General features: G+C 44.2%; 1 protein-coding gene and 2 long non-coding RNA genes across 3 annotated transcripts; all 3 read right to left on the reverse strand.

Annotated features, from left to right (window-relative positions):
• Window positions 1-6,525: 6,525 nt before the first annotated feature.
• LOC113017715 (uncharacterized) lies at window positions 6,526-11,723 on the reverse strand. The gene is made up of 2 exons (XR_013911259.1): window positions 6,699-11,723; window positions 6,526-6,597 (listed from the first exon to the last, which is right to left on the reverse strand). It is a non-coding gene; the product is annotated as an uncharacterized LOC113017715 (long non-coding RNA).
• A 2,053-nt stretch (window positions 11,724-13,776) lies between these two features.
• LOC145431083 (uncharacterized) lies at window positions 13,777-14,270 on the reverse strand. The gene is made up of 2 exons (XR_013911439.1): window positions 13,950-14,270; window positions 13,777-13,848 (listed from the first exon to the last, which is right to left on the reverse strand). It is a non-coding gene; the product is annotated as an uncharacterized LOC145431083 (long non-coding RNA).
• An 8,378-nt stretch (window positions 14,271-22,648) lies between these two features.
• Window positions 22,649-25,314, reverse strand: LOC113028798 (myelin-associated glycoprotein-like). The gene is made up of 5 exons (XM_080306479.1): window positions 25,242-25,314; window positions 24,513-24,896; window positions 23,824-24,147; window positions 23,611-23,756; window positions 22,649-22,894 (listed from the first exon to the last, which is right to left on the reverse strand). Exons 1-5 carry the CDS (start codon window positions 25,312-25,314, stop codon window positions 22,649-22,651), a joined length of 1,173 nt encoding a protein of 390 aa, XP_080162605.1.
• Window positions 25,315-25,716: the final 402 nt, after the last annotated feature.

Below are 25,716 nucleotides of genomic sequence, written 5' to 3' on the forward strand. Positions count from 1 at the left end.
ATTTATACACTTTAACAGTTACCTAAAAACAAAAGATGTGAGAGCAGACATGTTGACTTTCACCTGTGCATACACTGTATCCTCCTGCTGTCCTTTGTCCTGATCTGATGCTTCATTTCTCAGCACAGAGAAGCTGATCTCTCCATAATGGATGCTTTCAGGAGCAAAGTGAAGGAGGAGATGAAAGCAGCACAGCGGGAGGTGAAACGCTGCCTGAGGGAAGCAGAGGACACCTACAGGAGGAAGGTGGAGCAGAAGTTGGAGAGGAACAATATGAGGGAGGTCTGGAATGGTGTGAAAACCATCACAGGCCACAACACCAAGAAAGGCACAGTGGGGGGGACTGTGGAGAAGGCAAACGAACTCAACGACTTCTTCAACAGGTTTGACCAGCCCACAACCCCCCCACCCTCACCCTCACCTTCACTACAGAGTCCTCTCCCCACTCTCCTGCCTCCCTCGCTTCCCCCCCTTCCTGACACCATGACACCCCCCTCCTCCAATCCCTCTCTCAGCAGCAAGACATCTCCCCCCCTCCCCTCCTCCCAAACATCTCCCAGTGTCACAGTGGATCAGGTCAGGAGGCAACTGAGGAAGCTTCGCCCCAGAAAGGCAGCAGGCCCAGACAAGGTGTGTCCTAGGATGCTTAAGGCGTGTGCTGCTGAACTTGGGGAGCCGCTACAACGAGTCTTCAACCTCAGTCTGCGACTGGGGAGAGTGCCCGCCCTATGGAAGACATCCTGCATCGTCCCGGTCCCCAAAAAGAACCGGCCCAATGAGCTGAATGACTTCCGACCGGTGGCACTGACGTCACATCTTATGAAGACTCTAGAGCGGCTCTTCCTCAACCTCCTCCGACCACAGGTACAACATGCCCAGGACCCACTACAGTTTGCATACAAGGCGGGTGTCGGAGTGGAGGATGCCATCCTGTACCTCCTACACAGAGCCCACTCACACCTGGATGGGGGAAAAGGCACGGTCAGGATCCTGTTTCTTGACTTTTCCAGTGTCTTTAATACCATCCGGCCCTGTATGCTTCAGGAAAAACTGAACAGGATGGAGGTGGACCCCTGCCTGGTGGCTTGGATCTCCGACTACCTCACCGATAGACCACAGTACGTCAGGCTGAAGGACATCACGTCTGACACTGTGGTCAGCAGCACAGGAGCACCACAGGGAACTGTGCTGTCCCCTCTTCTCTTCACCCTGTACACCTCTGACTTCTGCTACAACTCTGAATTATGCCACATTCAGAAGTTTGCAGATGACACGGCCATCATGGGGTGTATCTGGGATGATCAGGAAGAGGAGTACAGAAGTCTGGTGAGGAACTTTGTCGCATGGAGTCACACAAACCACCTGCAACTCAACACCTCAAAGACTAAGGAACTGGTTGTGGACTTCGGGAGGTCCAGAGAAGGTCCACTGCCGGTTCAGATAGAGGGGGAGGAGGTGGAGGTGGTCAACAAGTACAAGTACCTCGGGCTGTGGGTGGACAATAAACTGGACTGGTCATGCAACACAGAGCACCTGTATAAAAAAGCCCAAAGCCGACTGTACTTCCTCAGGAGGCTGAGGTCTTTTAACATCTGCAGGAAGCTCCTGAGGATGTTTTACCAGTCAGTGGTTGCTGGAGTCCTTTTCTATGCTGTGGTGTGCTGGGCGAGCAGCACAGCAAAGAGGGACTCATCCAGGCTGGAGAAACTGATCAGGAGGGCTAGCTCTGTGGTCGGCATGAAGCTGGACACTCTGGTGACAGTGGCAGAGAAAAGGACATTAAAGAAACTGATGGACAATGCCAGGCATCCTCTGCACACGGCCATTAACAATCAGAAGAGTCTGTTCAGTGACAGGTTGCTTCTCCCCAAGACAAGAACTAACAGACTTAAAAACTCCTTTGTCCCACACGCCATCAGACTGTTTAACTCCTCTCTGGAGGGGAGAGGGAGGGGAAACAGGAGGACAAAGGAGGGGGGAACAACTAAGCTGTAGTGCCTCTTCACCTCACTGTACAATACCTTGTGCAATACTTTTTGTAAATAGTCAACAGTGCAATAGACTCAATACTTGAAATGTGCAATTCACTTGTATTTTTATTTTTATTCCTATTTATTCTATTTATCCCCTTTGTATATTTTATTTATATTTGTCTCTGTATTTATATATATATATATATATATATATATATATATATATATATATATATATATATATGTGTGTGTGTGTGTGTGTGTGTGTGTGTGTGTGTGTGTGTGTATATATATATATATAACAATTCTGTAACTGTAACTTCGGTCGTTGCTGTGCTTTTTTTTTGGAAGTCGAATTTCCCAGAGGAACCCACCCGAGGGATTAATAAAGTTCTATCTTATCTCTTATCTTCTTCTTCTTCTGATTTACTTGCTGGCTGCTGACGGGAGGTTTGGCTCTGCTGGAGCAGGTCAGGTTCACCCAGCTGCCTGCTGACACCAAAGCTGATGGACTGATGGATGCTGAGGTGTCTTTAGGAGCATCTGGAGAAAAAAATAAGAAAGTCATATCCCACAAATCATGTTGTCCTATAGGATTCAGTTCAACAATAAACTCTGATTGTCTTACATGAAACACTGAGAGTCTCTTCTGTCTCTGCTGTCTTGGTGTCGTTTCCTTGGTTCACAGGATATCTGGCAGAGCAGTTGATCTTCTTTCCATCATGTGTGTCTGACAGAGTGATGTTCTGCTGGATTTTAGTTGTAAAGCTTCCATCTGTGTTTCTGTCACGATCTGGTACAGGGATTCAAGCGCAGAGCGGTAAGGTATCTCCAAGGTGTGGTTTATTTACAGTGCAGTGCAATATATGTACAGTGAAGGGATCCAAAACTCCGGGGGGGAAATCACAGGGGTAACTCGCTCACGTCTTCTTCTCTCACACTCACACACTTTCCCGCAGCAGGGAGGTCGCAGGTCCGGGGGGGGGATCTGAAGCAGACGAGAAGGCAGGTCACCAACTAATCACAAGTCACGGATATGAAGCACAAGAGCTGTGAGAACACTAACGTTAGGGGTACAATCATCCAGCGACGAGAGGATCTGTGTTCCAGCCTCAAATAGTGCTCCCGGTGATGATGGGTGAGTGTTGTCAGGTGTGTGTGTGGGCCAAGGGCGGGAGCCCACAGTGAGCTCCGCCCAGGCAGAGAGGGAGAAAACAGCAACAGCAATTGTAGCCTTGTGGGGCCGACCGGGCAGGCCATGACAGTTTTGCTCTATTTTGTTGTGAGAGTCTTGTTGGAGATTCCAGGTGAGTTGAGGAGGGGAGTGTGGACAGGGAGTGAGAGCTGAGCAGGTTATAGTGACAGACTCCTTCTCCTTCAGATCACCTGGGATTGTAATATTGGGCCTCCAAGGAGAATCTGTGGTTTCATATCAAAGACAGTTTGATAAATCAATAATGTGAAAAGATGTAGCTCAGTGTGGATTGTTGAAAGCTTTCATAACATATTGAAATTGTTTGTAATCAGGAACATAAATGTATATCTAAACACAATTATGACAAATTAGTTTAGGACATGTGTTTATTTTTTCTCCAACAGTAGACAGTTTTCCTTCAGTATACAATGTGTGACTTTGTAAAGTTTCTCTATCTGCACTGATTTGTCAGACTATAAATGACTGAAATGAGACGGCTCACTTGGAATAAAGAGGAGACTCAGTAACATGATGTCTGTCATGATGTTCAAAGACTGGACTGTCATCACCTGGAAAAATATATATAAAAAGAAATCCATTATTACACAAATATAAGATCAAACTAGAAATTCGCTTTTTATAAGGGGTTTAGTTTTATATATATATATATATATATATATATATTAGGGGTGCAACGATATTCGTATCGATATTGAACCGTTCGATACAGTGCTTTCGGTTCGGTACGCATATGTATCGAACAATACAAAATTTTTAATTTATTTTATCAACTTTCCTTCTGACGATGCTGTCTGTGTTGAGCGCTCAGTGGATCTGCACTCGACAGTGCAGCCTAGGCGGAGCAGTCGAATGCAGATTCACTGAGCGCAGGGCAAGCTAGCGAGACAGAAGTTAAGCTCTCCTTGCAACATGGCAAATTGAACCTCCCCCATCCTCATTCAGATCTGGCGTTTGGAACTATTTTGGTTTTCATGTGACGTATGACCCTGAAGGTAAGCGAGTCATGGACTAAAGTAAAACAGTATGTTGGATGTGCCACACAATGCTCAATTACATGGGTGGGAGCTCGTGTGTTAGCGCAGTTAGCTCGTTAACGTGTTGGCCGTCCAGCCCCACGCTCAGGGCGATCCGCGGTAGCTCGTTAACGGAGATTTGCCGTGTTGTGGCGTTAACGTCATTTCAGATTAACGCTGACAGCACTAGTGGGAACACAACGAATATGACTGCACATTTACTCCGACATCATCCTAGTGCAAAGACAAGTGGAAGCCGACAAAAACAACAAGCACGCATGCTCCAAACTTTACCTGAGTCATTTAGACAGCCGTTAGCACATGATTCTCCTCATGGGGACCTGGTATGTTTAATATGCTGCTGAGATAGCTCAGAAGAAGCGGATAGTATAGCTTTTATTTTGGAAAGAGACATTTCTCTGTAATAAACTCTCTTTTCCAAAGATGAGTGATTCCTCAATCAGATACAGGGCTCGCAAAATTTTTCCAGTCGGGCTACCAAAATCTCTCTCTTCCCTGCCCGTCGGGCTATTGTAGGAAGAAAAATATATGTCAATGCTTTTGCATTCTTTCAGAAATGTAGCTGGGTAATTATGTCATTGGCATCGGTGAGCCACTGTCAATATGTGACATATTGAAATCGCGTTTGAATTTGCGCTTGTTTTTTGCTTTCACTTTGCAATCGCGTGAACTGTGTATAGAGAGCGACAGTACTGATTGGTGAGTGACGATCATTTGCGCACCAATTCCTCTGACATCGTCTTATTAATCGTTAGCTTACTATGCAAACATGACAAGTGAAATCTCCCGCAGCTTAAACATGTGAGAGGTTGATCACGCAGAGAATCGCTGAGTGTTATGTGTGTAAAAGCAGCAGGATATATATTTTAGTTCTGCTGAGCCAAATAAGACAGGTCAGGGTGAAGAAGTGACAGCCAAAGAAAAGCTTACCACAAAACGGAAAAGTTATGACAAATCAGACTATAAGGCAAAAAGAAAGTGCAGCTTTATGGTTTCATGGACAAAAGAATTTCTGTGGCTGCAATATGACGAGCTATATAACCGGGGCTGCACATAAGTGGTCCGCAGGTGCGCATTCGCTGTCAAAATAAAAAATGCGCACAAGATAAGAAGTTGCAACGCGTGTTTGCGTACATAAGATTTTCAGGAGGAGGACAGACATTTGTTTAGAACTCTTAAAGATGTTGAAGAAGCTCCTTTAAGCAATTACTTTGGTGTTCCTCCACCTCCAAAGAAATGTCAGAAGGAGTCTGAACCACAAAAGAAGCGCGTATTCTTGGAAAAGTAGTTGCAGGAGGTGAGCTGGCTTCAAACAAATGATGAACGCACAGAGATGTGGTGCAGAATGTGCCGTGAAAATTTAATAAATGACAAATTAAAAAGGCATGAACATTTTTTTTGTATCGAAAAAATATCGAACCGTGACACCAAAGTATCGAACCGAACCGAACCGTGAATTTTGTGTATCGTCGCACCCCTTATATATATATATATATATATATATATATATATATATATATATATATATATATATATATATATATATATATATATATATATACACACAATTATTAAAATGTAAAAAATGATCAGACTGCTACAGAGGAGAAACGACAAAGTAAAAGTCAGTGTGTCATTTCAGCAGAAACAGAGCGACTGAAACACATCTCTGTTTAGATGTTTCAATGACAAAGCAAACCGACCTGTGATGTTTTTGGTTTTCTGTCTTTTTTTATTCACTCAGTCTGATTTTTATGTTCCTATCATGCACTCTGCTCTCACTTTAGAAGCATCCGCTTCTGCCTTCCTACCTCCTCTAGATTGACTTGACCCACTCACACACTAACCTTTTTCTCATTCACATTTGTATTTGTATCTCAGATTTTCTGTGTTCTTCTTTGTCCTGCAGAAACGTACATACACATTGTGTACGTACACAGGTTACAGAAAATGTGTCTGCAACTTGCTGTTGATGTACTTCCTCATTTTGTTTAAATGTTTCTGCTCGTATTTAATGAGTCATTCTTCATTTGAGCCACTAGATAATACCAGTATTATTTATTGTCAGCAACTATAGCTAAAAATATGTAAGTAAAACACAATAGAGTGGTTGAGTACCATGAGCCTTTTTCATTGTTTTGTTCATTTTGTTTTTTTTAATACTCTGAGCTGTGTTTGCTCTCCTGGTGTCAGGGCTCTGTGTGCAGGCGGATGGAGATGAGGATCCAAATGCGAGACTCGGACACTGAATACAACTCAAAACCTCAGTATCACTCCCTCCAGTTAATACACGACACCACGGTTCTTCATTCACAGATGGATTTATTCTTCTGTCACACTTCTCCTCAGAAACACCATAAAATCCACCGTCAAACTGTTATTACATAAAAGTACAGAATGACCAACATAAATATTACAAATAAACATTTAAACCCAAGTTAACAAATACGCGATAAACAAACACAGTTAACGTACCTCGCTGGCTGCACGTAACCGTGAGGGAATGAGTCCGCTTCAGGAACAAAACTTAACAAAAATAATTCCCAATTTCTTCTTCTTTGCAGCTTTCTTTTACTTTAAACTGCTTATTTATTCCTTCTTCTGCCTTAGTTAACTTATTAACTTAGCTTCTTGCACATGCTTTTTACTTCCCTTTACGTCACTTAAAAAGGCCTGTGTGCAACACAGAATGAACCTTAGTTCCTACCCCAAAAGGAACAATAAATAAAGAAAATAAATAACATAAATGAACACAATAAATTAAACAAACTGACATAATTTACATTTATGGCAGTTAAACTCCCACCAAATCTCAACTTGAGATTTCTTCACAGATTTGCATCTTCAAGTTATAAGCATTTAGTTTAACACATGCTTATTCTGCTTCAACAAGTAGTACTATTTTTTGCACTGGCCTTTCAAGATAAACTGGCCTAGTTGTGCGTTTTCCCTGTTTGTCCAAAGTTGAGTCACTAACCAACAGCTTTACCTTTCTGACCCTTCCATCAGAGCTGGGGTACACCTCCGTGACTCTTGCTAGTCTCCAGTGATTTCGCGGAGCACTGTCCTCTTGAAGAATAACAATGTCATTGACATTGGTGTTCCTTTTATCCCCATGCCATATCTGTCTTTGCTGGAGATTAAGAAGGTACTCCCTCCTCCACCTTGTCCAAAACTCATTCGCCAAGAACTGCACCTGACGCCATCTCTTACGCAGGTATAAATCTTGACTCACGAACTGACCCGGAGGTGGCAATATGATGTTAGACTTCATCAGAAGAATGTGATTTGGTGTGAGCGGTTCAAGACTTGTTGGATCATTCAGGTGCTCTGTTGTCAGCGGTCTGCTATTTATAATAGCCATCACTTCATACAAAAAAGTCCTAAGTGAGGCGGTGTCAAGTCTTTTAGCAGACTGATCAAGAATTGCTGTTAGAACACTTCTGATTGTCCTTATTTGCCTCTCCCAAATTCCTCCCATATGGCTTGATGATGGGGGATTCATTACAAACTCACAGCCATATTCCTTCACCTGCTCATGATCCCAGTTCTTCATTGAGTCCATGAACTCTCTTTTTGCACCCACAAAGTTGGTACCTTGATCACATCTCAACTGCCTTACATTCCCACGTATTGCAATGAATACGCGCAATGCATTGATGAAGGCATCTGAACTGAGGTCATCAAGCATTTCGATATGTACAGCTCTGCAACACATACAAGTGAAGAGAAGACCATACTTCTTCAGTTCCTTTCTTGCATCCCTCACATAGAATGGTCCAAAGCAATCCATGCCACAATATGTGAATGGAGGGGTCATTTCCATTCTGTCCTCTGGCAAGTCTGCCATTTTTGGATCTTGTGTGTTCCTTCTATACTTTCTGCATGTGACGCACTTAAAGATATGTGAGGCAACTGCACTGCTGCATCCAATGACCCATATCCCATTAGATCGCAACTCATTTACAGTCATACCTCTTCCTTGATGCTGTACTTTCTCATGATAATGCTTGATCAATAAAGAAGACACGTGACTTGTTTTTGGCAGAATAGCAGGATGTTTAACATGTGTATGAAGATCACTTCTTGTTAAGCGTCCGCCTACTCTCAGCACACCCTGCTCATCCAAAAATGGACTTAATTTGCATAGCTTGTTTGCTTTGTCTTTGGATTTTACGTCCTTGGATTGCTGTAAATTCTTGATTTCACTGCTGAATACTTCTGTTTGGACCAATCTGATTAGGAAAAGTTCAGCTTGTTGTCTTTCCTCAACACTTGTACTTCCATTGAGTTTGGGACTAAGACCCTTAACTTGCTTAGCATGACGTTTAAGACAAGCAATAGCCTTAACAACTCTTTTCCAGTCAGAAAACTTAGTCAGGCGGTCCAACAATGTTCTATTTATCCTTGCGCTGGTGTTGAGCACCTGAGCCCTTCGAAGTTCTGGATCAGTATCACTAACCTCTCCCACCTTAGCATCTCTTGTGGGTAGCTCCCTTTCCCACAGAAAGTCTGGGCCAGTGAACCAATTTGAAGCAACGAGCCGATCTGCCGATAACCCTCTCGAAGCATGGTCCGCCGGATTGTCTTCGGACTGCACATGATACCACTGGTTGACATCTGTGGTGGCTTTGATTCTCTGGATCCTATTTGCCACGAAAACATGAAAGCGTCTGGCATCATTATTAATGTACCCGAGAACAACCTTTGAATCAGTCCAATAATATTCCTTAAGGTTGTCTATTTCGAGCTCATGTTTTAAGATGGCACCCATCTTCGCAGCAACCACTGCTGCAGACAACTCAAGCCTTGGAACTGTTGTGACCTTAGTGGGGGCAACACGTGCTTTCCCCATGACAAGTGAGCAGTGTACGCTGCCATTAGAGTCCACTGCTCTTAGATAAGTGCACTCCCCATAACCTGTGAAGCTAGCATCTGAGAAGTGATGTAACTCGTACTGCTTGACATCTATGAAGCTTGCTGGTATGTAGCACCTCTTAATCTTTACTTGACACAAGTTATGGAGATCTTGTAACCATGACTGCCACTGTGATCTGCACTCCTCTGAAAGTGGTTCATCCCAACTAGCTTTCTCTCGACTCAACTGTTGCAAGATCAACTTCCCACGCAAAACAAACGGTGCTACGAAACCCAAAGGATCGTAGATGGAAGCTACTGTGGATAGCACTCCCCTTCTCGTCATTGGGTGTTTCTTGACAGTTACTCTGAACTGAAAGTCATCAGAGGATACGCACCATTGCACGCCCAGTGCTCTTTCTAGGAGTGGCTCCCCTAAATCTATGTCCAGTTCTTTGACACTGTCTGCACACTCTTCCTTTGGTATTGACTCCAATACCTTCTTGCTGTTGGAAATGAACTTGTGTAGTCTAAGCTTGCCTGTGCTGCAAAGCTCTCTTGCTTCCTTGATCAGCTTGATTGCCTCAGCATCAGACCTTACACTCACCAGTCCATCATCAACATAAAAATTTCTTCGGATGAACTTGACAGTGCTTTGGTTAAATCGATCTTGACCTTCTGTGGCTAGATGTTTAAGTCCAAAATTGGCACAGCCAGGTGAGGAAGCTGCTCCAAACAAATGGACTTTCATCCGAAAAACTGATGGCGGAGACTCAAGATCACCATTCTCCCACCATAAGAACCTCAAGTAGTCTTGGTCTTCAGGCTTTACATGGAATTGATGAAACATTCGTTCCACATCACACATAATAGCGACTGGGCCCTTTCGAAATCTACAAAGAACTCCCACCAAGGTGTTTGTGAGCTCTGGCCCTGTAAGAAGGTAGTCATTCAATGACATGTCTTGAAATCTTGCCGAGCAATCAAAGACCACTCGCAGTTTCTCTGGCTTTTGAGGGTGGTATACGCCATGGTGGGGAATATACCAAGCTGATCGTTTATCAAGCTCTTTTTCTGGGACCTTTTCTGCTTCACCACGACTGATAATGTCTTCCATGAAGTTCATGTAGTCTCTCCGATATTTCTGGTCTCTCTTGAGCTTCTTTTCCAAGCACATGAGGCGTTGAACAGCACTTGGCTTGTTATTTGGTAGCTCTGGCCTGCTCTGTTTAAAAGGCAGAGGCATTTCAAGATGTCCGTCTTCTTTGTGCTTAATTTCTTCTTTCATTTTAGTCAAAAACCGGAGATCTTCTTGCGAGAGATTTGTCTCTTCTCCAAGCCTTTCACTGAAGTCAGATTCCAGCACCTTAAGTATGTCTTCTGGAGCAGTCATCTCCTTAATTCTTGTTTTGCAAACATAATGAACTTCGCTCTTCAACTTACTTGTTACTTTGGGTTCAGGGGTCACTTGCTTTACAATGATGCGGTGACTTACTCCTATTGCATCACTGTAGTGTTCACCTGGATCACCATAGCTCACTATGCTCCAGCCTACGTCAGTTTTCTGTGCGAAGGGCTGGTTGTCCTCACCACATACAACTTCTCTAGGCATTAGTGCTTGTGGACAGTTATACCCGATAAGAAGACCGATTTCACATTTCTTCGGCGGGGCAATGTGTTCCGCAAGATGCTCTAAATGAGGCCATGCCTTTGCAGTCTCTGGTGTTGGAATGTGTGTACGATTGGCAGGTATGAATTCACGAGTGTAGACCGTTGGCACTGTGATCTTCTTAGAAGAAGATAACCCTCTTATTTGTAGACCTTTGAGTCTTTTGCATGGTACAATTGTCTCCTTGGAAGACATTGTAGACAGCTTCAACTTGACTGGCTCTGCATTAACATCAAGAGCATCTACCACTTCTTCAAGAATGAATGAAGAATCACTTTGTGAATCTAACAGAGCATAGACAAGGACTTCTTTGTTTGAATCACTTGGCATTGATGCATAAACAGGAACTATTGCTGAAGTCTGAGCACTGTTACCATCATGCACAACTCTATTGGATGTGGTTTCGTGAGTGGTGTCTTGCGGCGATTGTGGCTTTCTTTCTTTACTGCAACTTGTCTCGTCATTTTCCTTTTGCTTTGAGCGACCCTCATGTAAGCATGTGGGGTGGCGCTTTGAGCAGGTGTCGCAGACCATCCGGTTGCTGCAATGCTTGGATTGATGGCCAGGACTCAAACAGCCAAAGCACAGTTTCTCACCTTGTATGAACTTCACTCTGTCAGCAACTGGCCTTGCAGTTAGTCTACGGCACTTGTGCAAGACATGCCCTGTTTTCTTACAAAACATACATGTGCTTATGCTCTTCTCAGTGGTGTTAGTTGTAAAAATCCTTGCATTTGCTGCTTGGTTCTTAGAGGTCACTACATTCTGAGGTTTAGATCTTGTCCTTTCTGGCTCCCCTTGCCGCAAAGCATAGTAAGATGTAACAGGGTTACAAGCAATACTAGCCTCCAAAGTCAGGAAAGTTACGAAATACTTGAAATCTGGGAACCTTCCATGCTCCAGCTGATACTGTGTGGCTTTTCGGTTCCATCTGCTGCTTAACCAATCAGGCAACTTGGCTGTCAGTTTTTGGTTTTCAATTCCATCATCAAGAATACGCAGACTCTCATTGTGAGCCATGGCACATTCACAACTGCGTAAAAAGTCCACAAATTTCCTTAAGTCAGCGCTCTCTCTTGATGCTATCTTTGGCCAGGCATGTAATTTGTCTCGGCAGGCTTTGGCAATCATAAAAGGCTGGCCGTATCGCTCATTGAGGAGTTCCCATGCAGCAACATATGCAGTATCTGAACCAATCAGAAAATAACCTTCTAATGCCTCTCTAGCTGCTCCTCCAACATATTTCTGGAGGAAGAATATTTTCTCCGAGCTTGGAATGTTTTTCTTTTCAATAAGAGTTTGGAAGGATGACTTCCAATGATTAAACTTGAGTGGATCACCACTAAAAACTGTGGGCTCTGGAATGGGTAGCCTATTTGCTGATATAGCCTCAGCTAAGACCTTCACGAGCTCTCCTGTGCTATCGTGGAGCACATGTGTTAGCACTGCATCCTTTGGTGGTTGTGAGTGCTGGTCCTCAGTCTTCACCTGATTGAGTGGCTGCATAACCTTATGTAGATCCAGGCTCTGTGCAGCATTCCCTTGGGCTGGACTGAGCTCACTCTCATCATATACTTGAAGCCTTGCTTTGGCTGCATTCAGCCTTTTCAAATTTTCCAAACGCTCAAGTTCTCTCTTTAGGTTTTCTACAGACCTTCTTCTTGCAGCATTCTCTTCTTGCTGTTTCTTTAAGAGAGCAGCCTCTTGTTTCTCTCTTTCTAGCCTACGTTCAGTTTCTTCCCTTTCTCCTTCAAGACGACGAGCTAATGCTGCTGCTTCTTGGTCTGCAATGATCAACCTCTCTTCAGCTTCAAGGTTTTGCAGTTTCTCTTCGTGGCCCTCTTGTTCAGCCATAATCTGCAGTACAGCCTGTGTAGCTGCATACTCGGCAGCAGCTTCTTGTCTTCTAAGTGAAGATACGTTTGCGTGAATAGAAGAAGCTTTAGAACCATTAGAGGCATGAAGTGAAACACTGGAGGCTGACGATGAGAATACAGAACTATTATCTGGCCAAATCAACTCCTCCGCTGTTCCCTGCATTTCAGATTGAGCATTTTGTACTACAGTCTTTGTGATCGAGATGCAGTTATCAATCTTGCGACGCATGTCATGGGCTGGTTGATCAATTCTTCTGTAATCATCATAAGCAATGTTCAACTCAGATAATTCCCTTTGAATACTGGTGATGTGTTCTTGTAGGATGTCACTAGGATCCTGTTTTAATACAGATCTTTTAGCTACCTTAATCAGAGCTTTCCATCGTTCATATTTGCTGTCAAAGCGAAGCAATAGCCCTTTGATTTGCTCTTTCTGAAACTCTTTTCCTTTTTCTGTTAATGTTCGGGCTCTTTCACTTCTACGAGGCTCTTCAGGTGGTGCTATATTTTGCCCGATATTTGATTCACCTGTCTGTTCTAACTCAGTCTCTTCTTCCGGAGCAGCTACTGCACCCTGATCTTCTTTACTTGTATGTGACATTTTGATTATTTAGACACAGATATACACAGGCAGCATAGAAGAGCAAGCTGCAACAACATTTGTGAATACTGAAAGAATGAGCTTAACTAAATGAAGTCACTCTCATTCAAATTAGCCCATACATGTAGAATATTACAGAGTAAGTACACTTAACAGAGTTCTTAAAAGACACTGAACCATAAATACAAACTGAATTTCTGTCAAAATGTACAAAGTTTACTTCTGCCCTTTCAGAGCCAACTATAATTATTCAGCTGAACATGAATTTACATCTCTTACGTAAATGCACATTCATATACGTGAAACAGCGTGGCTGCCAGGCTATACACAGTCCCTTTTAGTTTCCAACTCTTGTGTTACTTTTCAGACCAAAAACTTTAGAGTCTGGCTTATAGACTTCTTCATGAAAACCTTATGAACCTGTGTGTCCTAAACAGTGGCTTATCTGTGTTCCCGTCTTGATGAGCTGTCGAATTTGCGCTGATAGGGCGAGTCTGGGCAGGTCCGAGTTTGACTATCACTCCCTCCAGTTAATACACGACACCACGGTTCTTCATTCACAGATGGATTTATTCTTCTGTCACACTTCTCCTCAGAAACACCATAAAATCCACCGTCAAACTGTTATTACATAAAAGTACAGAATGACCAACATAAATATTACAAATAAACATTTAAACCCAAGTTAACAAATACGCGATAAACAAACACAGTTAACGTACCTCGCTGGCTGCACGTAACCGTGAGGGAATGAGTCCGCTTCAGGAACAAAACTTAACAAAAATAATTCCCAATTTCTTCTTCTTTGCAGCTTTCTTTTACTTTAAACTGCTTATTTATTCCTTCTTCTGCCTTAGTTAACTTATTAACTTAGCTTCTTGCACATGCTTTTTACTTCCCTTTACGTCACTTAAAAAGGCCTGTGTGCAACACAGAATGAACCTTAGTTCCTACCCCAAAAGGAACAATAAATAAAGAAAATAAATAACATAAATGAACACAATAAATTAAACAAACTGACATAATTTACATTTATGGCAGTTAAACTCAGCTTTATTGCTGGCACGAAAACAAAACATGAAGTGAGCACTGAATACTGAGAACAGAAACACACAGGCATAATCTGATGATTATCCCCAGAGGAGCAGGTTATTCTTCCTGGCTGCAAAAGATAACAGCTGGAACAGTCTCTTGTGCTTGCCTTTGATAATCAGATTGTCCATTACTCCCAGTATAAGACAGAGAGGCTCCAGAGGAACAACATAGCTGAAAATAACTGAAAGTACCTGTGGAATTATATAGCATTATATAGCTTTTTAGCATTATACTGTTTAAACATTATACTTTTAAGCAGGCCTCTGTGTGACCTTGGGAGCAAGAATAGTTGAAGCAACATTACAGAAAAAAGATGCATAGAAATAGCCCAGAAGTTGCAATAGATAAGAGGGGGGCAAAAGGGCAGCGTTAAGAACAGTCTAACACATTAGGTAAGTATAGACAAAAAGCAGACTGAGGAGGAGAGCGTAAACACCCGGCACAACACACACTTGACACCTACAAAGCGCACACTCATGACACTTGACATGACCCCCACACACACACCCCTACAGTGCAGACAGGAACACACACACATTGCAGACAAAGACATGTACATCACACACACACATTCACAATTAAGATATGCAATTAAGAAAGGGGTTAAAGGTAGGGCCAGACCTTAAAAGGAAAGGTAGAAGACGAGAGATGAGGAAGAAGCTGTTTTGATCGAAACTGTGTATGACGTATAGGCGAACGTGATAACAGAATAACAGGAAAGGTGGGAGGTAAATAAGGAACTTTGGAATATTATAAATGTAACAGTTCGAAGGACTGCCCTTGGAATCTGCAAGACGCTTTATGCTGAGCTTCTGCGCAGGGGTTGAAATAAAGTAGTTGATTTATTGAAGAAGTCTGTCTCGAGTCATTCGTTGTGGTTTTTCACCAGGTAGATAAAAAGATCGGGAGAGGCGTCAGCACGCCGACATACCTTTGCACCATCCGACCAGAAATATTGAATTTTCACACATGACCAAAAACAATGCACAAAGTCACCCTTCTCTGCATTATAGTTCCAGCATAAAGGGGAGGAGTTTACATCTATTTTACTTTTTAAAGAGGGTGTGATGTATGCCCGATGAACAATTTTTAACTGAATAGATTTAGCCCAATTACAGACAGATATCTTAGAGGCACAGGCCCAGATCTCCTGCCAGTCTGGATCATTTATTGAGCAGCCTAGGCCTCTTTCCCAGGCCTGTTTAGCAGCCAGGAAGCGAGGGGCTGAGCTAGAGTTAAGAACCTTGTAAAAGGAAGGATTTTCCAGACTGTTGGGGGGACAAAGCATCCTCCACTGCGGACCTAGTAGGGTCCAACAATAGGGTGGTGTCATTAATTATAAAGTGCCTCAGTGGCAGGTATCTAAAGAATTCCACATTTTGAATGCCAAAACATTGTTGGAGCTGCTGAAAGGAAAGAAGGGTCCGGCCTCTAAACAGATCACCCAAGTTAACCAGCCCCAGATTAGACGAGACCACAAAACCCCGGTCCAGACATCCAGGCAAGAAATAAGGGCCATTCATAACAGGAGCCAGGGAAGATGTCAAATGGGCCCGACCCTCTAAAGCACGGACAGACCTCTAGGCCTTGACAGAGCATAGGGTAATAGGATTGTTGGAGAGTGTTTTGACTTCACTGATCTCTTTAACAAATGAATTAAACAGGGGACATTCTATGGCTATGTCAAAGAGTAGAGGACTAAGAGGATCGCCCTGCCTATTTCCACACGGGAGAGCAAAATTGCTGGAGTGCATCCTGTTAGTTATAACCGTTGCGACTGGGGAGTTATAGAGAACTTTCACCTAATTTACAAAGATTTCACCCAATCCAAATTCCTCTAAGGCAAAAAAATTGATATGACCATTCAACGTGATCAAACGCTTTTTCTGCATCAAGAGAGAGAACAAGGAATGGCTCATCAGAATTTTGTGAAAGATGAATAACATTGAGAAGTCTCCTCATGTTATCAGAGGATTTAACAATGGAGGCCTTTAACAAAACCTGTTTGATCCTCATTAATTATATAGGGGAGTACCTTCTCGAGTGGCAGGGCTAATATCTGAGCCACTGATCTGGGGCTGTCAGACACTGAATTATTAACAACAATAATATTATTATTAACATCTACATAATCATAACATCTTGTTTTCTACATCGAAGCCCAGGGCAAACACAACATTGATATTCTCACCTTTATTCACAGCAGCCGCCGGATATTTCACCACATATAAACTCACCCATTTACTAGCGCCCTTAAACATGCAGAAATACACACAAAAAACACACAATCTGCCTCATCCAGGAGAATGAACGCTATCAGCCCTTTTCTTTTAGCTTCTACCAAGAAGACAAAGTAAGGTCTCTGTGATTTTATTCTTTAGTTAAGATTGCATGTCAATCTTATTGTATTTGACATTGCTGTTCGTTTTTACCGTTGTGGTGGACCACTAGAGGGCTCCACTCACACCCAGTGTAGAGGAAGTGTGTTCCTGTGTTTTGTGGCGCGATATGCGCAGTTGATGTTGGAGACGAATAAAGAAGGAGTGAGAACTGAGAGCTGTGTCGTTGATGCTTACCTCCACATTGGTGACCCCTGACTTGAGCATGCAACGGGCCGTAGATAACGCACACTCCGCTATGCATGCATCAGCGGCCGCCGGACCTCCGCCTCCTGTTGCAGCTACGTTCGCTGTGGCGCTGAAACGGCCGGACTTTTGGCTCCATGACCCCCCGTCATGGTTCGTACACGTGGTGGCTCAGTTCGCCCTTCGCGGCATCTCGGCTGACGACACGAAGTATCACCATGTGGTGGCCTCGCTCGACCCGCTGGCCACCCGTCGCGCGATGGCGCTCCTCCGGGAACCACCCGCCCAAGGGAAATACGCCGCCCTCAAAGAGCTGCTTCTTCGGCGCTATGCCCTCTCCGACGCCGAACGAGCCGAAAAGCTCCTCAACCTGTCAGGCTTGGGTGGCGGTACCGCGCTCGAGCTCATGGAGAACATGCTATCGTTGCTCGGGCCGGATGACGGTGGTTTCCTCTTCGTGCACCTCTTCCTTCGCCAACTACCGGCCGCCGTGAGAGCTGTCCTCGCGAACTCTCCGCTTCTGCCTGCGAAGGATTATCGCTCCCTGGCTGAAGAAGCGGATCGCATTCTCCTGGCTAGCCGCACTTTCGACGTTCACGCCCTGGCTACGGACACGCTGGCGGCACCTTCCACGCCTCCACCTGCCTCCCCTGGAGCATCCGCCCCCTTGCTGACGGCAGGGATTGCTACACGCCGGCACCGCGGAAAGAGCATCTGTTTCTACCATCAGCGTTTTGGCGACAGAGCGCGTCGCTGCCTGCCGCCTTGCGCTTTCACGGCCCAGGGAAACGGACCCGCCAGCGCGCCGTAGCAGCCGCGACCGCTGGCAATACAGAAAGGCTGCTCTTCATAGAGGACTCGCGCTCCGGGAGACGTTTTCTCGTGGACTCCGGCTCCCAGAAGAGCCTCCTTCCCCCTACCGCTGCCGACGGACTAGCAGCGAACTGTGGGCCGCAGCTCATTGCAACTAACGGCTCTCCCATCAAAACGTTTGGGGAAAGGTTGGTGACTGTTTGTTTTCATGGCCGGGATTTCCAGTGGAACTTTGTTGTTGCTGCTAGCTCTGTACCTATTTTGGGTGCTGATTTCCTGTGTGCTCATGGACTACTTGTCGATGTCGCTAACAGACGTTTAATCGATGCTCTCTCGTTTTCTTCGCTACCCTGTTTTACTCGGGCCGCCGAGCCCCTGATTCGGGCTAATGTAGTGACCTCCGGGGATGCTTTTCAGCGTTTGCTTTTAGAGTTTCCATCGCTGTCTGTCCCTAATTTCTCTAGCACGGTAACGAAGCATGGGGTTGAGCATTATATTCCCATGGTCGGGCCCCCGGTGTTCGCGCGCGCGCGCCGCCTCGACCCCGCGAAACTGTCCGTCGCTCGGGAAGAGTTTGCAGCCATGGAGCGCCTTGGCATTGTACAGCGTTCGAACAGTGCATGGGCCTCTCCGCTTCACATGGTGCCCAAATCGGACAGTCGGTGGCGGCCATGCGGAGATTTCCGCCGTTTAAATAATGCCACGGAGAATGACCGTTACCCCATCCCCCACATTCAGGATTTTTCTGCCAATCTCGCCGGAACGTCGATTTTTTCTAAAATTGACTTGGTGCGGGGGTATCACCAGGTTCCCGTGCGCCCCGAAGACGTTCCTAAAACCGCTGTCATTACCCCCTTCGGCTTGTTCGAGTTTTTGCGCATGCCGTTTGGCCTGAAAGGTGCCGCCCAGACCTTTCAGCGGCTGATGGACTCCGTTTTGCGTGGGCTGCCGTTCGTTTTTGTTTATCTGGACGATATATTGGTGGCCAGCTGCTCAGCGAGCCAGCACGAGTCCCATCTGCGCCAGGTTTTCCAGCGTTTGGAAGCGCACGGCCTGATCATCAACCCTTCCAAGTGCCAGTTTGGGTTGCCTGTTCTGGATTTCCTCGGGCACCGCATTTCCGCTGAAGGTGTGGTTCCGTTGCCCGACAGAGTCCAGGCCGTTTCGGCTTTCCCGCGTCCCACGTCAGTTAAAGCGTTGCAGGAGTTCTTGGGGATGATAAATTTTTACAACCGCTTTCTCCCCAGAGCTGCCCACCTGCTACAGCCACTCTATGCTGCCTTAAAAGGTAAAACAGCCAAAGATCCGGTTGACTGGCTGCCTGAACGCGTCCGTGCGTTTTCCGCAGCCAAGTCTGCGCTGGCTGACGCCGCCCTGCTGGCCCACCCGCTTCCGTCGGCGGAGATCGCGTTGACCACCGACGCCTCGGACGTGGCAGTGGGCGGAGTGTTGGAACAGCGGGTTTCAGGTCTCTGGCAACCGCTCGCCTTTTTCAGTCGTACGCTCCGGGATGCTGAACGCAAGTACAGTGTTTTTGACAGGGAGTTGCTGGCCCTGCACCTCGCAACACGGCATTTTCGTTTTTTCCTCGAGGGTCGCAACTTTGCTGCGTACGTTGACCACAAACCTTTGACGTTTGCGATGTCCAAGGTCTCTGACCCATGGAGCGCACGCCAGCAGCGCCAGTTGGCGGCCATTTCTGAGTTTACCACAGACATTCAGCATGTGGCTGGTAAGTCCAATCACGTCGCTGACTGTCTCTCACGTGTGTTGGTTTCTCCGGTGTATGTCGGCATCGACTACGCTGCCATGGCCGCCGAGCAACGTGCTGACCCGGACGTCCTTGCCCTTCAGTCAACAAAAACGGGCCTCGTGCTGGTGGACACCCCGGTGTGGGACGGCGGTCCGCGCCTTCTTTGCGACGTTTCCACCGGCCGCCCCCGCCCGGTGGTTCCCCTTTCGTGGCGTCGTCGTGTTTTTGACTCGGTGCATGCCCTCTCTCATCCCGGCGTCCGGGCCTCGGTCAAGCTGGTCAGCGCCAGGTTTGTTTGGCCGGGCCTTCGCAAGACGGTGAAAGAATGGGCGGCGGTTTGTATCCCATGCCAACGCTCGAAAATCCACCGGCACACACAGGCACCCCTCGAGCCTTTCCGTGTCCCGGGTAGGCGTTTCGATCACGTTCATGTGGACCTGGTTGGTCCCTTGCCGCAGTCACAGGGTTTCACGCACCTTTTGACTGTGGTGGACCGCACAACCAGGTGGCCGGAGGTGGTACCCCTGGCGTCCACGACAGCGGCGACGGTGGCCAGGGCATTTTTGTCAACGTGGGTTTCACGTTTCGGCCCCCCTGCTGACATTACCTCGGACAGGGGCCCCCAGTTTGTTTCCGAGCTTTGGTCTGCTATGGCTGACGGCCTGGGAGTCAAGGTCCACCGCACCACAGCATACCACCCGCAAGCTAATGGGATGTGCGAACGGTTTCACCGGTCACTTAAGGCCGCGCTCCGTGCTTCCTTGACAAGTGGCGACTGGGTCGAACGTCTTCCGTGGGTTTTGCTGGGTTTGCGTAGCGTGGTTAAAGAAGACCTCGGGGTTTCCCCGGCTGAACTGGTCCTCGGCCAGCCTCTCCGGGTCCCCGGGGAATTCTTACCTGAGAGCCCTCCCCCATGTTTCGATACCTCTTTGTTGCCTTTTCGCCCCCCAAGAAACTCATTTCCTGTTCCTGGTCCTGTGCACCACTGCCTGCCTGACACCTTTGTTCCGAGTTCATTGGACTCTGCTCGTTTCGTTTTCGTCAGGCACGATGCCCATAGGACTCCGCTGCGTCCACCATATGACGGGCCATACAGGGTTCTTAAACCAGGCAACAAACATTTCGTTTTGGACTTTGGCGGTCGGCAGGAAGTTGTCTCTGTTGACAGACTTAAGCCTGCACATGTTATGCAAGAGGATCAGGTGGTCCCGGCCCAGGCCCCTCGCCGCGGCCGCCCACCTGCCACCGGGCTGATGGATTCTGTTTTTTCCCCCGGGAGCGACCCGAAATCAACGGAGTCCGAGTCGTCTTCAGCTTTTTCTGACCGCCAGTGCCAGCCTCGCTCCCGGGCTGGGTTGCCCTCTGTCAGTTCCCCACCCCCCCAGTTCAGCCGCTCCGGCCGTTTGCTTAAGCCCCGGGTCCTGGACTAGTTCTGCTGGGTGTTCGGGGGGGGGGGGGGGGGGGGGGGGGCATGTGTGGTGGACCACTAGAGGGCTCCACTCACACCCAGTGTAGAGGAAGTGTGTTCCTGTGTTTTGTGGCGCGATATGCGCAGTTGATGTTGGAGACGAATAAAGAAGGAGTGAGAACTGAGAGCTGTGTCGTTGATGCTTACCTCCACACCGTACTGTTTTTCCATTTAAGAACATTTTTTCTTATTTTTTTTAATATGTCATGTAAATATAATAAAAGGGATTCTTTTTAAAAAAATGTTTGTACAGATGTTGCTTTTCAGCCAAATTATTAAAACATTGCAATTTCTAAAATGCAACCAATGAGCAGTTTAATTTCAAAGATCTTTCTTTGTTTTTTTTTAATGTTTGATGTTGCTCATTTAAAAGCAGATCTTGAAAGCCAGACTTTTGTGGTTCAATATATTGGCTTCTCCTTTTCTCATTAGTGTCAACAGGTTAAGTGTAAATGTGTCTTTGTAAAGTATCTCTGTCTGCAGTGATCTGTCAGACTGTGAATGACTGAAATGAGATTTGCAATAAAGAGGAGACTCAGTAAAATATTTGTTAAGTTAAGTTCACAGATTGCAGTGTCACAAAACTCATCACCGAACAGGCTGCATCACCTATGAAAACACAGCATGAAACACAAATGTCTCCATTTGTTCAAATAAATTAACTCATCAGTTCTTCTTCACCAGTGAAGTAAATCAGCCACAAACAGACACTTTATCTTTCATCATATGTGGAGTGGTGCCTTCAGCACAAACAATTCACAGTAACACTACAGTGTGGTTTTTGTAGAGCAGACAGTTGATTATTGATAAAAGCCCAATATAGTGATTATTTTATATCTGCTATGAGCAAATGTTAAGGCCAGTCAGAGATTTGGATCCTAACATGTTAACTAAGTTAGCAATAGGATTCACATCCAAATGTTAACATTACTTGAGTACTATACAGATGTTTGTGTCAGATATTAACACTGCTGATCTCTGAGATGTGTGTTCTCTTCTTGCAGACACTTTAATTATTAGACTGTGATGCAGCTCTGTTCATGTGAACTCTTAGTAAATAAATAAATATGACCTATAGACCAGCTTTTCTTTAAAAAAAAAAAAAACCCTCCTCAAACAATAAAACAAATCCATTAAAAGAGAAACTGCCACTACAAAAAGTGTCGACCCTAATATATAAAAAAAGAGTGAAATTTGAAGACAAAATAAATTTTTTATCCACTTATTTAGATATGAAAAAGACATCCCACGTTTCATATCATTAACAATATAGAGTAAACTTTTAGAATAATTATATTAAATATCACACAAAAACACGTTACATTGAATAAACATATTTTATTTAATGTGTTTAATAAATTTACAGACGTGTTTTGATGCCAGTTTCCCTGCAGTCTTTTAAACAAATTACCTGTGAAGAAGTCTTACATTAATTTATATTAAATCATACAAGAGCACACACAGCATGCCAGCATTCAAATACTGTATGAACATGATAATAACTAAAATAATAATAAAAAATAGCTACATTGTGTAAAAGTTTTTAATGTTCAGTCTTCTCTGCTGTCATGTGAATTAGTTCTTTATTGGACTGCAGTGAAATTAAAGTTGAACATAAAAAGCTGCAGGATGTAATTTTTTTTTAAGTTAATAAAAATTTTGATTTTTGTGTGTGTGTGTTTTTTAATACACTGTGTTAATGTAATGTTATAACTTTTTCTTGACCTCAGCGTACAGTTCCTCTTGGCCATCAGCACGCTCTGTGTTTTTTGGCTTGTTGACTTTCACCTGTGCGTACACTGTATCCTGCTGCTGTCCTCTGTCCTGCACTGAGTCAGAGGATGCTTCATTTCTCAGCACAGAGAAGCTGATCTCTCCATAATGGATGTTTTCTTCTTCTCCTTCTGATTTACTTGCTGGTTCTTCAACAACCGACTCTTCACTTCTTTGATTCTATAAAATAGAAACAAATAGAAAGGTTCATTTGAATCTAGTGAGCAGACTCTGGTGGAGGTACAAGTGTAAATAACTTTCTGAACACAGTTCAGTAAATTACAGAGAAGTTGAGTATTTTCTTACATGAGTCTGTTGTTGAGTTTGATGCTTTGACTTTAAGCACCTGAAAGATATAAGAGGCTGTTAAACTAACTATCCTCTGTTTTAGGTTAAATATATTTGTGAGTAAACAGATAATTTCACGTTCAGCTACCATGTCAGTGACAGAAATTGATCATGTTTTCTAATGTGATGTAATATTTACCAAACAAAGATGATCAAGCAAAGTAACATAATCCCAAGGATTCCTCCAAGAAATGACCAGAGTGGGAATCCTGGTAGAAAACCAATATCAAGATGAAACAACACACGATGTGAAACAGATCGTGAGGTTCTTCTTTTTCTTTTCCGTTATATTACCATGATGTTTAATTTTACACTTTGTACAGCACTATTTAGAAAAAACAAAACACTTCAAGAGATTTAATGAGTTACCCAATAAACAAAGAAGAAAAAGTTAGATAATAGCATAAAACAGTTCAGTGGCATGAGCCATTACCTTTAATAGCCACGTTAATCTCTGCTGATGTCTGATTACCCAGATCATTAGTTGCCACACAGTAATAAACTCCTCCATCTGGTACATTGAAGCTGTAAATCTCTCCTTCAGATACTTTCACAGCTCCATCTCTGCTCTTCTTGAACCAGGTGAAGCTGCTGACTGGAGGTTTGGCTCTGCTGGAGCAGGTCAGCTTCACCCAGCTGCCTGCTGACACCAAACCTGATGGACTGATGGATGCTGAGGTGTCTTTAGGAGCATCTGGAGAAAAAAATAAGAAAGTCATATCCCATAAATCATGTTGTCCTATAGGATTCAGTTCAACAACAAACTCTGATTGTCTTACATGAAACACTGAGAGTCTCTTCTGTCTCTGCTGTCTTGGTGTCGTTTCCTTGGTTCACAGGATATCTGGCAGAGCAGCTGATCTTCTTTCCATCATGTGTGTCTGACAGAGTGATGATCTGCTGGATTTTAGTTGTAAAGCTTCCATCTGTGTTTTCCTCTATTTTGTTGTGAGAGTCTTGTTGGAGATTCCAGGTGAGTTGAGGAGGGGAGTGTGGACAGGGAGTGAGAGCTGAGCAGGTTATAGTGACAGACTCCTTCTCCTTCAGATCACCTGGGATTGTAATATTGGGCCTCCAAGGAGAATCTGTGGTTTCACATCAAGCTCAATTTTTACACTGATAATACAGGAAACACAGTCAAGTAACAGATGAAGATCAGTGTAGATGTGTTAAAGTCTTAATTTTACATGTTCATGCTGTTCAGTCAGGAAATTATTTTATTCTGAGTTTATTATTTCCTCCATGTAGGAGAAATACCTGAGCTTTGGAATCAGCACAGTAAGCAAACTTTGTTTTTGTTTTTTTTGCACTTATAAATTTTATAACAAAGAAAACTGGACAACACATTTTTAACTGCCAAATATAAAGTTAGTACATTTATGTCTTAGCTGTTAATATTCAAATCAGATTTTTTTTTTTATTATCAACAATAAAATGAAAACTTTCTCACCTTTAATTGTTATTTTAAGAGGATCACAAGCAGCTGTTGCTCTGAACGGCCAGTTCATAATTCTGAAGTAGTATGTGTTTGTATAAGTTGTGGTTAAGTTGGAAAACAGAGTGGTGCAGTTTTTCTCCTTCAGGTTTCCTGTAATATTCATTGGATACTCGTTAACTGTCCCACTGCTGTTGAAGATCTCATTGCTTGGAAATGTATTAACATTGGAGTGATTTTTAATCCACACTCCAAAAACAGGTCTTGTGCTGTCAAACTTTGCTGGTCCAGCATCACTAAAGTTACATAGGATTTGTAAACAAGATCCACTCAGAGCTTCCATCTCTGTTGGTGCAGTGATGAACAGGTGTGAATCTTGAGGACAAGCAGCCAAAGTACCTGGAAAAAATCAAAACAAACTCATACACATGATGGGAAACAGAATTATGATACACTGAGTTTATTAGACATGTGTTGCAGTTCAGTTTTATTTGTCATATGCAAGTTAGCACAGGGTCAACATTGCAATGAAATGTATTTGACGAGCAGAAGACAAGTCACAAGACAAATGGAATATTGCACATGAGATAAAGTGGCAGGAGTGAGCAGCAGCACAAACTGAGCAGTACAAACTTTTTGAGTGGCAGTTAGTACAGTATTGCACGGAGTGATGTTTTTTTCTCTAAAGTTTCTCTATCTGCACTGATCTGTCAGACTGTAAATGACTGAAATGAGACGACTCACTTGGAATAAAGAGGAGACTCAGTAACATGATGCCTTTCATGATGTTCACAGACTGGACTGTCACAAAACTCATCACCTGTATAATAAAAACATAAGATCACATAAAGGTTTGATTAAATCAGGAACTTGCATTGTTTTATAGAGCAATACAAAATCTACATTTATTTTAAATCAGACAAACAAAAATAAGTTCTTTATTTTTATTGTGATATAAAAATCTTGTAAGATGCAAAAAATGTTTTCTTACCTAATAATCAGACTGCTACAGAGGAGAAATGACAAAATAAAAGTCCGTGTGTGATTCCTGCAGAAACACAGCGAGTGAAACACTTCTCCGTTTAGATGTTGTAATGTCAAAGCAAACAGACCTGTGAAGCTTTTGTCTTTCTTTTGCAGTCAGTCTGCCTTTTATGTTCCCATTATGCACATGTTGTCAGTTATTAGCCACCACTTCCATCTGCCTGTTTATAGATTC

Source organism: Astatotilapia calliptera, chromosome 9 (genome assembly GCF_964374335.1).
Source record: "Astatotilapia calliptera chromosome 9, fAstCal68.1, whole genome shotgun sequence".
Classification (NCBI taxonomy): Eukaryota; Metazoa; Chordata; class Actinopteri; order Cichliformes; family Cichlidae; genus Astatotilapia; species Astatotilapia calliptera.

What these genes read in the sequence shown, in the direction of transcription:
- LOC113028798 (XM_080306479.1), bottom strand. Translation starts at nt 25,314, where the DNA reads ATGAGTTTTGTGACAGTCCAGTCTGTGAACATCATGAAAGGCATCATG. An exon ending in TCTTAAAATAACAATTAAAG is followed by an intron (nt 24,148 to 24,512) that starts GTGAGAAAGTTT and finishes GTGAAACCACAG; the next exon opens with ATTCTCCTTGGAGGCCCAAT. An exon ending in GCAGAGATGGAGCTGTGAAA is followed by an intron (nt 22,895 to 23,610) that starts GTATCTGAAGGA and finishes TCTATTTTATAG; the next exon opens with AATCAAAGAAGTGAAGAGTC.